The following is a 16,536-nucleotide window of genomic DNA, read 5'->3' as shown; positions in this document are numbered from 1 at the left end:
ACTCATTAATTCTACAGCGGAAAATCCGCAGGTATAAAAAAACGCAGTGTGCGCACAGCATTTTTTAAAACCCATAGGATTTGCGGGGAATTTTCTGCAGCAAATCCGCGGCAAAATCCGCTGTAAATCCGCAGCGTGTGCACATAGCCTCAGAGAGACTTGTGCTCAACATATTACGTTCTGGGACATCAGAATACCATTTACAATGTTACTTCCGTTTAAAAAGGCGTAGCAAATGGCTGAAACGCATAGTCTGGGACACCCTGTTAGTTTTCTACCAGCCATTTAAATGTAGTGTTTTTTAATCAAATTAACAATTATGAACAATTTTGAATTTTTTATAAGAAATTTTTTTTTGTCCACTTGGATTCGCTGGAAACTTTGAAACTGCTTCACTGTTTATTGAAATACTATACATTATTTTTTTTGTGTGTCTTTTTTTTTATTACTGGGTTGGTAATAGGCATTTGGTAGACACTTCTCCATTACTTAGAAAAGGGCTTAATGCCATCTGACACTACACAGCTGACATCAACCCAACTACCATAACTCTGAGTGCCAACGCACCAGTGCAATCAGGAAGGGCCAAGGCGAAGCACCAGAATGGCGCATCTGAAATGATACGCCACTTCTGGGGCGGCTACAGGCTGCTATATTTAGGCTGGGAAGGGCCCAATAACCATGTACCTTCCCATCCTGCTAATATAAGCCCGCAGCTGTCTGCTTTACATTTGCTGGTTATCAAAAATAGAAAGGACCCTACGTCGTTTTTTTTCTTTGAATTATTTATTTGGGCAGCACTAAAGACTGCAGTGCTAACCACTGAGCCACCGTGCTGTCCATGTGCATCAAATAGTGTTTTTTTTTCTATCTCTCTATCCTTTTTGCACATCTTTAACACATAAAAATCTTTAATTTCTTGAATGCATTTAATTCTGGTCCGAATAACATGGACAACATACGGATGTCACACATGAGTTTTCACAAACCCCTAAACTTCAAGACTTGTATTGGCCTTTTTCATCTGTGCTGATGCTCAAAATGGATAGTCTTCCTATGGATCACACAAACACATGTGATTTACAGGGCCACAGGGTCCATGTGAAAACACAGAGGTGTGAAAATCAACACATGTTTTAATGAGTACGCGAGTGAACATGGCTTTAGTGCGTGTGAAAACGGACACCACTTGTAGTGGAAAAACGGACATGTGAAGGGGGCCGTACACAGTGCATGCTGTACCTGTATACACCACAAATAAATGGCATGTAGAAAGGGGTCAGTTGACAGATAGCTTTTAAAATAGAAAGCATTATAATGAAAGTAATTGCTGTCATCTGTGGCTCATAATACTGCCTTATGTTTTACAGGCCGGATATCTGCAAAATGAGATTTGATGGGAAAACATTCTATGTTGTTGTAATGCAGAAGGAGGTAGGAATGATGCAAAAATTCATCTAAACTCGCAATGTATCTATAATGTTCTGGGTTGGTGCATTTCATGATCACATACCATTGGACTGATCCACTATAGGACCTGAGAAACTATTACAAATGGTATACATTTCATAATTTAACCTGTTTTTTTTTCCGAAAATCTATAAAAGGATAGGCAGTTGTCTATTTTGATTGCTATCCTATTAATTAAACAGCTTCAAAAAAGCTGTACTTGATATTATTCATTATATATGACAGGTTTGGGTCTGGATAAGTTATCTTGCTGTCCAAAGCAAGTTTAGAGATTTGCCCCTTTGTGTCCATGAAGTTTAGTTGGATAGCAGGATGACCTTGATCAACCCAATAACAAGAATGTCTAGTTCTGCTGAATGTGTTAAGTATAAGGAGAAACTGCCTAGCAATGTATTTTTAGTACCTATTAGACTATTATACCCCATACAAGCAATGCTAATATTTAGTGCCAAGTCCCCTTTATTAATTAAAGGCACAATGACTCGTTCATCCTGCAGCTGTGCCATTAATGGGGCTGAGCTACAGTATCAGCAATGCTGACCTCATGGGTGAGTTGCTTTTAGTCTCTTGATCAGCCAGGTAGTCTTAAGGGTACTTTACACGCTGCGACATCGCTAACGATTTATTGTCGGGGTCACGGTGTTTGTGATGCACATCCGGCGTCGTTAGCGACATCGCAGCGTGTGACACGTACAAGCGACCTTCAACGATCGCAAAAGTGGTAAAAATCGTTGGTTTTGGAGAGGTCTTTCAAACACCAAATATCGTTGTTTGGGCACTAGCGATGTTGTTCCTCGTTCCTGCGGCATCACACATCACTATGTGTGACACCGCAGGAGCGACGAACATCTCCTTACCTCCGTCCACCGGCAATGAGGAAGGAAGGAGGTGGGTAGCATGTTCCAGTTGCTCATCTCCGCCCCTCCTCTGCTATTGGACGGCTGCTGTGTGACGTCGCTGTGACGCCGCACGAACTCCCCCCTTACAAAGGAGGCGGTTTGCCGGCCTGAGCAACGTCGCAGGGAAGGTAAGTCCGTGTGACGGGTGTTAGCAATGTTGTGTGCCACGGGCAACGATTTCCCCGTGACGCACAACCGGGGGGCGGGGGCGGGTACGCTCGCTAGCGATATCGGTACCGATATCGCAGCGTGTAAAGTACCCTTTAGTCCTGGTAGTTGGGTCTTCCACAAATCAAACATTGATAACTATTGTAAGGACAACTATGTCCTGGAAACCCACTTTTAAGCCTCATTCAGCACTATGATGAAAAATTGTCATTTTTTTCTCATACCCCCCCAAAACCCTGACATCTAAATGAGACCTCAGGTTTAATTTGCATGTCCATAAACCACATAGCAGAACACTATAATTGGTGACCTCAGCACCTCCCCACCTCCGCTAACTTTCAGTGAGACAGTTTGATCAGGGCAGTGGACCAGGTGGTGGAGCGGATATTTTGATCCAAGCATGGAATTCTGATTAATTCGACCTAATATCGGAAATAGTTGTTAGTCTCTTTAATGTTAACAATTAAAATGAATTTAAAATTTAGGATTTTTAATTTCCTTCTTTTTTTAATTACTCTAGAAAAAAACTGTTCTTACCTATCATACCTCAACACCAGCCGCCTGTAAACATTTGTGGAAATGTGGAGTGGAAAATCAGGCTTTCTACAAGTGAGTCTTTACTGATTATGTTCAAGCAGTCGTTACTTTGTGAACTTGTGTCTATAACAGTGAGGGGTAATACAGTTTTCTTAATTATGTATTTTTTTGTGTAATGAGTAATGATGGGTGAGCCCGAACTGTAAAGTTCGGATCCGTATTGGACACCTAGTGTCCGTGCATGAGCCCCAAATACGGACTTCTCAGGGAAGTCCGTATTACTGTTTGGGTTTGGTCACCCAGATAAAATTTTAAGGAAAAAGGAAGCAAAATCGTGATTAAAGTAGGACAATTATACTTACAGAGTATCCCTGGGTGGCTGCCACACTACTTCAGGGTCTGTTCATTTAATCTTTTCATTGCTTCCACTATCTACCGTCTATGACAGGGTCTGTGATTGGTTGCTGTCAGACTAACGGCATGTCGGTGTCTGGGATTAGTTGTCCCTGAAGTAGAGTGTAAAAAAAATAAATAATTGGAAAAAATGGCTTAGGGTCCCCTGTATTTTCATACCCAGCGCAGATAAAGCAGACAGCTGGAACCTGCAGCCCTCAGCTGTGAATATTATCTTGGCTGTGTATTAAAATGCGAGGGACCCCATGCAGCTTTTTTAATTATTTAAATAAAGAATTTTGAATAACAGCATGCTGTCTCCCCAATTTTGATACCTAGCCAAGATAAAGCAGACAGCTGGGGGCTGGTATTCTTAGGCTGGGTAGGCCCATGGTTACTGGGCCCCCTCAGCCTAAAAATAGCAGCCTGCAGTCGCCCCAGAATTAGCACATCCATTAGATACGCCAATCCTGGCATTTTACCCGGCTCATTCTGAATGCCCTGGAGCTGTGGCAAGCAGGGCCATATAAGGGGTTAATGACAGCTGTGATTTGTCAAAAAATAATATTACTAATTACTAATCGTGTAAGTAAAAAGAAATAAACACAAAACACAGAGAAAAATCTTTTATTAAAAACAAAACAACAAAGCACCCTCTTTCTCCAATTTTTTAACCTCAAAAACACCCCTGCAGACCTGTAAGTCTGATTGTCCTGCTTTTAATACCCATTTGGCTTTCTTTTGCAGCCCCTTAGCAATTACTACTATTTTATAGCCCTTACGTTCGAGTCCCTTAGACTTATATGGGGTTCAGCGTGCGGGGTCAAGTTTGGATCAAGTCTGGTCCCAAACCAAACTTTTTTTCTTAAGTCCAGCCGAATCCTCAAAACATCTGCAGGTTTGCCAATCTCTCATAATGAAATGTTATTCCATTGTTTCCATTGTATTCTGTACATTGTAACAAAGTGGCATACATTTTTATATCCTGCAGTAATTTTTAACATTTTTTATAATAAATTATTATTTTTAGGTATGCAAAATCAAGTCAAGTAAAAACGATGACGAGTAGCAATATATTCTTTAAGGGGAGTCGGTACCGTTATTGGTAAGTAATTTGATTTCATCATATTTATTACTCAATCACAAATAAGTACTAGTATCATAGTATCATAGTTTTTAAGGTTGAAGGGAGACTCTAAGTCCATCTAGTTCAACCCGTAGCCTAACATGTTGATCCAGAGGAAGGCAAAAAAACCCCAATGTGGCAAACAAGTTCCAATGGGGAAAAAATTTCCTTCCTGACTCCACATCCGGCAATCAGACTAGTTCCCTGGATCAATACCCTGTCATAAAATCTAATATACATAACTGGTAATATTAAATTTTTCAAGAAAGGCATCCAGGCTCTGCTTAAATGTTAGTAGTGAATCACTCATTACAACATCATGCGGCAGAGAGTTCCATAGTCTCACTGCTCGTACAGTAAAGAATCCTCGTCTGTGATTATGATTAAACCTTCTTTCCTCAAGACGTAGTGGATGCCCCCGTGTTCCAGTCGCAGGCCTAAGTGTAAAAAGATCTTTGGAAAGGTCTCTGTACTGTCCCCTCATATATTTATACATTGTGATTAGATCCCCCCTAAGCCTTCGTTTTTCCAAACTAAATAACCCCAAGTTTAATAACCTGTCTTGGTATTGCAGCCCACCCATTCCTCTAATAATCTTGGTCGCTCTTCTCTGCACCCTCTCCAGTTCAGCTATGTCCTTCTTATATATCGGTGACCAGAATTGTACACAGTATTCTAAGTGCGGTCGCACTAGTGACTTGTACAGAGGTAGAACTATATTTTTTTCATGAACACTTATACCTCTTTTAATACATCCCATTATTTTATTAGCCCTGGCAGCTGTTGCCTGACACTGTCCACTAAAGTGAAGTTTACCATCCACCCATACACCCAAGTCTTTTTCTGTGTCTGTTTTACCCAGTGTTCTACAATTAAGTACATAATCATAAATGTTATTTCCTCTACCCAAGTGCATGACCTTACATTTATCTACATTAAACTTCAATTGCCACTTCTCAGCCCAATCCTCCAATTTACATAAATCTCCCTGTAATATAAAATTATCCTCCTCTGTATTGATTACCCTGCAGAGTTTAGTATCATCTGCAAATATTGAAATTCTCCTCCGCATGCCCCCAACAAGGTCATTTATAAATATGTTGAAAAGAAGCGGGCCCAATACTGACCCCTGTGGTACCCCACTATGAACTGAGACCCAGTCCGAGTACGTACCATTAATAACCACCCTTTGTTTCCTATCACTGAGCCAGTTTTTAACCCAGTTACACATATTTTCCCCTATCCCCATTATTCTCATTTTATGTACCAACCTTTTGTGTGGCACCGTATCAAAAGCTTTTGAAAAGTCCATAGACACAACATCCACTGCATTTCCCTGGTCCAGGCTTGAACTTACCTCTTCATAGAAGCTGATCAAATTAGTTTGACAGGATCGATCCCTCATAAACCCATGTTGATACTCTGTCATAAGGTTATTTTTATCTGTATTAACTGTAATACAATTAACTGTATTCATTGTGACTCACATCAATATCAATGTTTCTATATTTTCTATCGGGAAGTATAATCTCCACCATTGGTGTCAGTCTGCATCTACACTGGTCAAAATGTCCACATCTGTTTTCTAGTAGAACTGCAAAAAATCTGACTGCTAGATGGCAGAAAATCAATTGTGGCTATTCTTTAGCGTTAGGTCTAATTCACATACATGAAAAGTCCCATGTGTAGATGGAGCATTAGTGAATATGTATGGCCACTGCTCTATTAACTGTCCATCCCAATAAAAGAAGGCTGTACTGACCACTGGAATCCGCCGCTCACTTCAGCACTCTCGATTTGGAGTCTGATCCAGCAGAGATCAGTGGATTTGAAGTCTAATATTTTCCTGGTAGTTTAATAAATACTTTAAGTTTATTCTCACTTAATTATCATGGATAGATTTGTTGAGTTGCTCACATAATGTGTTCAAATGTGCTTACAGTCTTTTATTTATACCCATATACAGTGGGAAAGTTGCAAAAGAAGTTGTGGAGGCAAGCTCACAGATCCAGAGGGACCCACCGGAAGTTCACAGGTAATAAATGGTAATACACTCATCACTAGTTAAAGGGAACCTGTCAGGTACAATATGCAGCCATAATCACGAGAAGTTCTGGGTGCATATCCTGCCTAACTGTCTCAGGATCTAGTAGCATATGTAAAGCGATCTTTAGAAAAAGTATTTTTAAAGATCCTTCATTATATGTTAATGAGTCCAGCCACTAGTCGCAAGGGCATTAGTTCACTTGGCTAGTCGGCCCACTTAGCATCTAAGCATGCCCCTGTGGGCATGCTAACATGCTAATGAATGCGCTTCGTCAGAGGCATATTCTCGCTTACCTCTGCTGCCAACGCGCCTGATGGTGAGTTTCGACTCAGTGGATTTTGCCCCCTGTGCCTTAACATGCTAAGAGGGTGGAATGAGCACAGGAACTTACGCCCTTACGACTAGTCCCTGCGCCCATTAACCCCTTAAGGACGAAGCTAGTTTTGTCCTTAATGCCCAGGCCATTTTTTGCAATTCTGACCAGTGTCACTTTATGAGGTTATAACTCTGGAACGCTTCAACAGATCCCAATGATTTTGACATTGTTTTTTCGTGACATATTGTACTTCATGATAGTTATAAATTTAGAACGATATTTTTTGCTTTTATTTGTGAAAAAATCGGAAATTTGATGAAAATTTTGCAATTATCAAACTTTTAATTTTTATGCCCTTAACCCAAAGAGTTATGTCACACAAAACCGTTAATAAATAACATTTTCCACATGTCTACTTTACATTAGTGCAATTTATGAAACAAAATGTTTTGGGGTTAGGAAGTTAGAAGGGGTCAAAGTTCATCTGCAATTTCCCAATTTTTCAACAAAATTCACAAAACCATTTTTTTTAGGGACCACATCACATTTGAAGTGACTTTGAGAGGCCTAAGTGACAGAAAATACCTAAAAGTGACACCATTCTCAAAACAGCACCCCTCAAAGTACTCATAACCACATCCAAGAAGTTTATTAACCCTTCAGGTGCTTCACAGGAACTAAAGCAAAGTGGAATAAAAAAAAGCAAAAAATAAAATTTTACCTAAAATGTTGCTCTACCCCAAATTTATTCACTTTTAGAAGATATAACACAACAAAATGAACCCCAAAACTTGTTACCCACTTTCTTATGAACGCGCCAATACCCCACATGTGGTCAGAAACCTTTGTTTGGACAAATGGGAGGGCTCGGACCAGAAGGAGCAATATTTGAATTTTGGAAAGCAAATTTGGCTGAAATAGACTGCGGGCACCATGTTGCATTTACATGTCCGCTAAGGTACCTAAACAGCAGAAACCCCTCACAAGTGACACCATTTTGGAAACTGGACCTCTCAAGGCTTCTATCTAGGGGTATAGTGAGCATTTTGGATCCACAGGTACTTCACAGATTTTGATAACGTTACATTGTCACATTGAAAATTTTCATTTTTTTCTCAAAAATGTTGCTTTAGCATCAATTTTTTCACTTTTTCAAGAGGTAATTCCAAAAATTTGACCCCAATGTTTGTTACCCACTTTTTTATGAGCACGGTGATACCTCACTTGTGGTCTGAAACCTTTGTTTGGAGAAATGGGAGGGCTTGGAACGGAAGGAGCAATATTTGAATTTTGGAAAGAAAATTTGGCTGAAAAAGATTGCGGGCACCATGTCGCATTTGGAGGACCCCTAAGGTACGTAAACAGCAAAAAACCACAACAAGTGACCCCATATTGGAAACTAGGCCCCTCAAGGAATTTATCTAGATGTTTGGTGAGTACCCTGAACCTCCAGGTGCTTTACAGAAGTTTATAATGTTGAGACATGAAAATAAAAAAATAAAATGTTACCACAAAATTGTTACTTCAACCAGATAGCTTTTTTTTTAACAAGAGTACACGGAAAAATATCAGAATAAAATTTATTGTGCAATTTCTCCTGAGTATGCAGATACCTTATGTGTGGTGGAAATCAACTGTTTGGGTGCACAGCAGGGCTCGGAAGGGAAAAAGTGCCATTTGACTGAACAATTGGCTGGAATAATTAGCGGACGCTATGTCGTATTTGGAAAGCCCCTAAGGTGCCTAAACAGTGGAGGTCCCCCACAAGTGACCCCATTCTGGAAACTAGACACCTCAAGGCTTTTATCTAGGTGTATATTGAGCATTTTGAATCCATGAATACTTCACAGAATTTGATAAGCTTAGGTTGCCATATTGAAATTTTCATTTTTTTCACAAAAATGTTGATTTAGCGACACATTTCTCACTTTTTCAAGAGGCAACAACAAAATATGTACCCCACAGTTTGTTATCTAATTTCTTGAGAGCGCAGGAATACCCCACATGTGGCCAAAAACCTTTGTTTGGATAAATGGGAGGGCTTGGAATGGAAGGAGCACCATTTGAATTTTGGAAAAGTTGAAGTAAATTGCGCGCACCATGTCACATTAGCAGGGCCCCTTGGGTACCTATACATCAGAAATCCCCCACAAGTGACCCCATTTTGGAAACTGGATTTTATTCAGGAGTATAGTAAGCATTTTGAATCCACAGGTACTTCACAAAAATGTTGCTGTAGCAACAAATTTCTCACTGTTAGGCTATGTGGCCATTATCCAGCGACACGGCGTCTAGTACACAGTGTCAGCCTCCTGCAGAGATGTGAGTGTTGTCCACGGGAGAACGCAGCTGCCCATGCCCACGATTTGGGTTCAGGCTGCTGTGGACTTTAGCTCTATTCTACCTGCAGAAAACACTCATCTCCGCAGCATAAATTGACATGCTGAGGCTCAGGAAGCTGCGCCACAGGTCGGTTTATGCTGCGGAGAAAAGAAACACAGTGGGCACGGGATATCTAAAAATCCTTCCACTGTGCTTCTACTGCACAACGCAGCGTTATGGATGCTTGGAAAACACTCTGCGCCCAAAACGCTGCAAACCCTGATTGTGGGCACATAGCCTAAAATGCTACAATGGATGATTGGACAGATGTCAAACATATGTAACGTCACACCCCCTGCATATTCTAAGCTGGCGCCCTTTAGTGCCTTTCATGTGACCCTAAAGGATGCCTAGCCTTGTATTTAGTCCAAAAAAAAAAAAAAGAATTAAAATAAATGACGTGGGGTCCCCCCTATTTTTGATAGCCAGCTAGGGTAAAGCAGACAGCTGTAGCCTGCAAACCACAGCTGACAGCTTCATCTTGTTTGGTGATCAATTTGGAGGGCTCCCCAAGCTGTTTTTTTTTTTATAATTATTTATAAATAAATAATTAAAAAAAACAAAACAAACGTGGGGTCCCCCCAAATTAGATCACCAGCCAAGGTGAAGCTGACAGCTGGGGTCTGGTATTCTCAGGATGGGAAGAGCCATGGTTATTGGACTCTTCCCAGCCTAAAAATAGCAGGCCGCAGCCGCCCCAGAAGTGGCGCATCCATTAGATGCGCCAATTCTGGCGCTTCGCCCCAGCTCATCCCGCGCCCTGGTGCGGTGGCAAACGGGGTAATAAATGGGGTTGATACCAGATCTGTAATGTCACCTGGCATCAAGCCCAGCAATTAGTTATGTCACGGCGCCTATCAGATACCCGACATAACTAATTGACAGTAATAAAAAAAAAAATTGACAACAAAAAAAAATATATTTGAAAAAACACTCCCCAAAACATTCCCTGATTCACCAATTTATTGAAAAGAAAAGAAAAAAAAAATCCGCTGTAATGCATTTGGACGTCCCACGTCGACTCTGGACCTTCTAGAATATGGGGGACACGTTCAGGGAGCATATCCCCCATTTTCTAGGTGTGCCGACCCTCCATTTGAGGAGAGTGGGTGCAAAGAATCTGCACCCACCCTCCCCGGGTCACAGCTGCAAAGTGCCGAGCAACAGCAGCAGCAGCCAGCGTCCTGAACACAGGAAGCTGACAGCTGCGCTCTGCACATGTGACCGGCGTCTGCTGAGAAGGAGCCGGAGGAGGGGGCCGCGGGGATCAGCGCTCCGACAGGTACGGGGAACACCGGGGGGGATAGGGGGTGACCCGGCAGGGCCTGGGGAGCAGGTTTCTGTCGCATGTGTTATGGCACATACGACAGAAACCATAAGAAAAGTGTGAATGCGGCCGGCGCGCTGCTGTGCTCGCCGGTGCGCGTGGCCATCTTGGATTTTCGGGAGGGGGTTGGGGGTCGGGGGGGCACTTTGGGGACACCGGGGGACCGGAGGGAACCGGGAAAGAGATTTATCTCCCATCTGACATGTTTGATCATGTCAGATGGGAGATAAATCATTTTTTACCGGCGATGTCATTTACTATAACTTGATGATCGGTATACGGTGTATACCGGTCACCACGTGACTGGGGACCGGAAAAACCGGCCCGAATCATGATCTCCAGGGTCTCAGCTACCCCCGGTAGCTGAAACCCCGGAGATTTTCTGACGCTGCGGGGCGCTATTCACTTATTTCTGCCCGCCGTTTTAAAACGGCAGAAAGGAATAAGTACCCTTTTTTGGTGCCGTTTTAAAACGTAACGCGGTCGTAATGGGGTTAACATGTCATAAAAAATCTTTAGAAATACTTTTTCTAAAGATCTCTCTATCTATGCTAGTGTATACAGGGACGGTTAGGCAGGGATTAGCAATATGCACCCAGAACAACTCATGGTTTTGGGTTCCTATTGCACCTAACAGGCTCACTTTTAGCAGTAGATCTTCTGCTAGATCTCTAAAATCTCCTATATACATTTGATAAAAGTTGGGCGCACCTGCTGAATTTTGATCGGCCGACCATCAGACATGTCTGGACACTTTCCAGTTTTACCCTTACAGAAGATCTTACAGAAGATCTTGGAGAAGAGAATGATCTTGCCTATTAACTGTTAGTGGTCAATCCTCTTTGTTTTGTGCAGATATAAGCCGCTTCCCGAAGAGTCTGATAGATGCTCTCTCATAGAGAACAGATGAGTGTTCCTAAAATCCCTAGAAGCCTGCAGAGATAGGTTTACAATGGTGTCTTCACAGGCCATAAGTATCTCACTAATCTTAGTGCCAGAGTGAAAGCTAAAGGAGGCTTCAGTTCTCTGTCTTGCCCTTAGATATACAGTACTTCTGATGAGAGGCTGAAGTGTATGTTACTGCATGTATACCACAGGAAGGATAAGTGATATGGAATGGCATAGCCTACTGCAATAATCATTACATTACAAAAAAGGTACAGTATTGAATAGTGGCTCAGCATGTGACGATATGGACGCTCATTTGGGATAGGCCAGGTAATAAAGCTCTATGGACAAAGTAAACGTGGCAAGAGAATATAGTGATTAGAGGCTAATGTGGAGGCAGATGGACTGGTCTAATACATGGGTAATTGTGTTATTGTTCGTCCACCAGGGTCCCTTTTTTGTCTCTCCATCAGTGCATTTTTATCCATTTCTACAAAAAAAAAAATGGAGAAGTACATTAAATAATTTTGCTGCCAGATCTTACACTATTTTACTATTTCATAAAGCAGAACTGTAAGCTGGCGAAATATAAGTTACAGTTAGGTCCAGAAATATTTGGACAGTGACACAAGTTTTGTTATTTTAGCTGTTTACAAAAACATGTTCAGAAATACAATTATATATATAATATGGGCTGAAAGTGCACACTCCCAGCTGCAATATGAGAGTTTTCACATCCAAATCGGAGAAAGGGTTTAGGAATCATAGCTCTGTAATGCGTTGCCTCCTCTTTTTCAAGGGACCAAAAGTAATTGGACAAGGGACTCTAAGGGCTGCAATTAACTCTGAAGGCGTCTCCCTCGTTAACCTGTAATCAATGAAGTAGTTAAAAGGTCTGGGGTTGATTACAGGTGTGTGGTTTTGCATTTGGAAGCTGTTGCTGTGACCAGGCAACATGCGGTCTAAGGAACTCTCAATTGAGGTGAAGCAGAACATCCTGAGGCTGAAAAAAAAGAAAAAATCCATCAGAGAGATAGCAGACATGCTTGGAGTAGCAAAATCAACAGTCGCGTACATTCTGAGAAAAAAGGAATTGACTGGTGAGCTTGGGAACTCAAAAAGGCCTGGGCGTCCACGGATGACAACAGTGGTGGATGATCGCCGCATACTTTCTTTGCTGAAGAAGAACCCATTCACAACATCAACTGAAGTCCAGAACACTCTCAGTGAAGTAGGTGTATCTGTCTCTAAGTCAACAGTAAAGAGAAGACTCCATGAAAGTAAATACAAAGGGTTCACATCTAAATGCAAACCATTCATCAATTCCAAAAATAGACAGGCCAGAGTTAAATTTGCTGAAAAACACCTCATGAAGCCAGCTCAGTTCTGGAAAAGTGTTCTATGGACAGATGAGACAAAGATCAACCTGTACCAGAATGATGGGAAGAAAAAAGTTTGGAGAAGAAAGGGAACGGCACATGATCCAAGGCACACCACATCCTCTGTAAAACATGGTGGAGGCAACGTGATGGCATGGGCATGCATGGCTTTCAATGGCACTGGGTCACTTGTGTTTATTGATGACATAACAGCAGACAAGAGTAGCCGGATGAATTCTGAAGTGTACCGGGATATACTTTAAGCCCAGATTCAGCCAAATGCCGCAAAGTTGATCGGACGGCGCTTCATAGTACAGATGGACAATGACCCCAAGCATACAGCCAAAGCTACCCAGGAGTTCATGAGTGCAAAAAAGTGGAACATTCTGCAATGGCCAAGTCAATCACCAGATCTTAACCCAATTGAGCATGCATTTCACTTGCTCAAATCCAGACTTAAGACGGAAAGACCCACAAACAAGCAAGACCTGAAGGCTGCGGCTGTAAAGGCCTGGCAAAACATTAAGAAGGAGGAAACCCAGCGTTTGGTGATGTCCATGGGTTCCAGACTTAAGGCAGTGATTGCCTCCAAAGGATTCACAACAAAATATTGAAAATAAAAATATTTTGTTTGGTTTATTTGTCCAATTACTTTTGACCTCCTAAAATATGGAGTGTTTGTAAAGAAATGTGTACAATTTCTACAATTTCTATCAGATATTTTTATTCAAACCTTCAAATTAAACGTTACAATCTGCACTTGAATTCTGTTGTAGAGGTTTCATTTCAAATCCAATGTGGTGGCATGCAGAGCCCAACTCGCGAAAATTGTGTCACTGTCCAAATATTTCTGGACCTAACTGTATGCTTTGCATTTAGGGACGTATAATACAAACATATACAGTGGGTACAGAAAGTATTTACATTTTTCACTCTGTTTCATTGCAGTCATTTGGTAAATTCAAAAAAGTTCATTTTTTTTCTCATTAATGTACACTCTGCACCCCATCCCCCATATTGACAGAAAAAAAACAGAAATGTAGAAATTTTTGCACATTTATTAAATAAGAAAAACTGAAATCTCATATGGTCATAAGTATTCACACCCTTTGCTCAGTATTGAGTAGAAGCAGACTTTCGAGCTAGTACAGCCATGAGTCTTCTTGGGAATGATGCAACACGTTTTTCACACCTGGATTTGGGGATCCTCTGGCATTCTTCCTTGCAGATCCTCTCCAGTTCCGTCAGGTTGGATGGTGAATGTTGGTGGACAGCCATTTTCAGGTCTCTCCAGAGAAACTCAATTGGGTTTAGGTCAGGGATCTGGCTGGGACAGTCATGAATGGTCACAGAGTTGTTCTGAAGCCACTCCTTTGTTATTTTAGTTGTGTGCTTAAGGTCATTATCTTGTTGGAAGGTGACCTTTCAGCCAAGTCTGAGGTCCAGAGCACTCTGGAAAAGGTTTTCTTCCAGGATATCTCTGTACTTGGCCGCAGTCATCTTTCCTTCAATTGCAACCAGTCGTCCTGTCCCTGCAGCTGAAAAATACCCCAATAGCATGATGCTGCCACCACCATGTTTCACTGTGGGGATTGTATTGGGCAGGTGATGAGTAGTGCCTGATTTTCTCCACACATACCGCTTAGAATTATTACCAAAAAGTTTTATCTGTGTGTCATCAGACCAGAGAATCTTATTTCTAATAGTCTGGGAGTCTTCATGTCCTTTTTTTGCAAACTCTATGCGGGCTTTCATATGTTTTGCACTGAGGAGAGGCTTCCATCGGGTCACTCTGCCGTAAAGGCTCGACTGGTGGAGGGCTACAGTGATAGTTGACTTTGTGGAACTTTCTCCCATCTCCCTACTGCAACTCTGGAGCTTAGCCACAGTGATCTTGGGGTTCTTCTTTACCTCTTTCACCAAGGCTCTTCTCCCACGATTGTTTAGTTTGGCTGGATGGTCAGGTCTAGGAAGAGTTCTGGTGGTCCTAAATTTCTTCCATATAAGGATTATGGAGGCCACCGGGCTCTTAGGAACCTTGAGTACTGCATAAATTCTTTTGTAACCTTAGCCAGATCTGTGCCTTATCACAATTTTGTCTCTGAGCTCCTTGGGCAGTTCCTTTGACCTTATAATTCTCATTTGGTCTGACATGCACTGTGAGCTGTGAGGTTTTATATATACAGGTGTGTGCCTTTCCAAATCAAGTCCTATCAGTTTAGTTAAACACAGCTGGACTCCAATGAAGAACCATCTCAAGGAGGATGACAAGGAAATGGACAGCATGTGACTTACATATGAGTGTCTGAGCAAAGGTTCTAAATACTTATGACCATGTGATATTTCAGTTTTTCTTGTTTAATACATTTGTAAAAATTTCTAAATTTATGTTTTTTTCTGTCAAGATGGGGTGCAGAGTGTACATTACTGAGAAAAAAATGAACTTTTTTGAATTTACCAAATGGCTGCAATGAAAGAAAGAGTGAAAAATGTAAAGGGGTCTGAATACTTTCCGTACCCACTGTATATATATATAGTTATATACATTTGCCATTTTCTTTTTTAATGGGAATCTGTCACTAGGTTTTTGCTATGTAATTTGACAGCAGCATGAGGAAGGGACAGAGACCCTGATTCCAGTGATGTATCACTTAGCTTGCTGGGTGCCGCATTTATGATAGTAATAGTTTTCTTTGCTGCAGAGATAGCAGAGCTCAATTGTTGAGCTGTGTAGAATTCCACCCGCACAACAGCTTTCTGTGTATGTTGTTTAGTGACAAAAAGCTACTAATCAGGGGTGGGAGTGTGGTTGGACTAGGATACATGAGAGCCTGTATTGATAATCTCCTGCTGATAAGACACTGATTATATTCAAACAGCAAAACACAGTTTAGTAATCAGGATCTTATTATGGTGCTCTCAGATTACATTGCAAAAACCTGTATACTCGAGTGGTGGAGAATCCACTGCATTGTAGTCAGATATTTCTAGCACGAGTGATGTCAATATTGTGTCCATGTATAACTAGAATGCTAGGCTGGGCTTTAGGCTTCAAGTCATGCTCTTATATAAAAGATTATTGAAAGTATTCTGTATATGTGCTGTATGTGTTTGGTATTTCTCCTGTATAATCACCTTTGGTTTTCTTTTTTTCCTTTTTAGATCTCTAATACCGCACAGTCGCAGCTCTTATTCCTTAAACAAACAGCTTATCATTAACATGGAGCCACTTCAGCCACTCATTCCATCTCCAAGTGAGGAGGAAGAAGAAGAAGAAGCCGAAGTTCCACAAGAGGAAAGTAAGTGTATGCTTCAAACACAATCATACACAGTTGAGATCTAATGCTGTTAGTCATTTTATTTTTTATGTGTAGCTTTATTAAAATTACTTTCATTATTTTGGTTTGGTTGGGCCATGAACCCATGTATACTTTGTCGACTGTGGATTGCATTTTTTATATATCCTAAAAAACATTTTCAACAGCACATCTCATCTTGTTAGTGGAGAATGTCTTCTGATAATATGCAAACTAGATAGTATCAGGTGATTTTATTAATGACTGGTTCATCAGTCTACACTTTGCATTAGGCCGGAGTCACACTT

At 41.3% G+C, this 16,536-nt stretch overlaps 1 protein-coding gene across 2 annotated transcripts in view; it reads left to right on the top strand.

Annotated features, from left to right (window-relative positions):
• FRMD3 (FERM domain containing 3) overlaps nt 1-16,536 on the top strand; it is a 276,523-nt gene that overhangs the window by 210,820 nt on the left and 49,167 nt on the right. For both annotated transcript variants that reach the window (XM_075318304.1, XM_075318296.1), the window contains exons 9-13: nt 1,371-1,434; nt 3,058-3,146; nt 4,498-4,572; nt 6,560-6,628; nt 16,095-16,231. In XM_075318304.1, coding sequence (XP_075174419.1) covers nt 1,371-1,434; nt 3,058-3,146; nt 4,498-4,572; nt 6,560-6,628; nt 16,095-16,231 — 434 coding nt within the window. The remainder of the gene's footprint in view (nt 1-1,370; nt 1,435-3,057; nt 3,147-4,497; nt 4,573-6,559; nt 6,629-16,094; nt 16,232-16,536) is intronic.

Source organism: Anomaloglossus baeobatrachus, chromosome 1 (assembly GCF_048569485.1).
Source record: "Anomaloglossus baeobatrachus isolate aAnoBae1 chromosome 1, aAnoBae1.hap1, whole genome shotgun sequence".
In the NCBI taxonomy this organism is placed as follows: domain Eukaryota; kingdom Metazoa; phylum Chordata; class Amphibia; order Anura; family Aromobatidae; genus Anomaloglossus; species Anomaloglossus baeobatrachus.
This window is presented reverse-complemented; position numbering and strand designations above follow the sequence as displayed.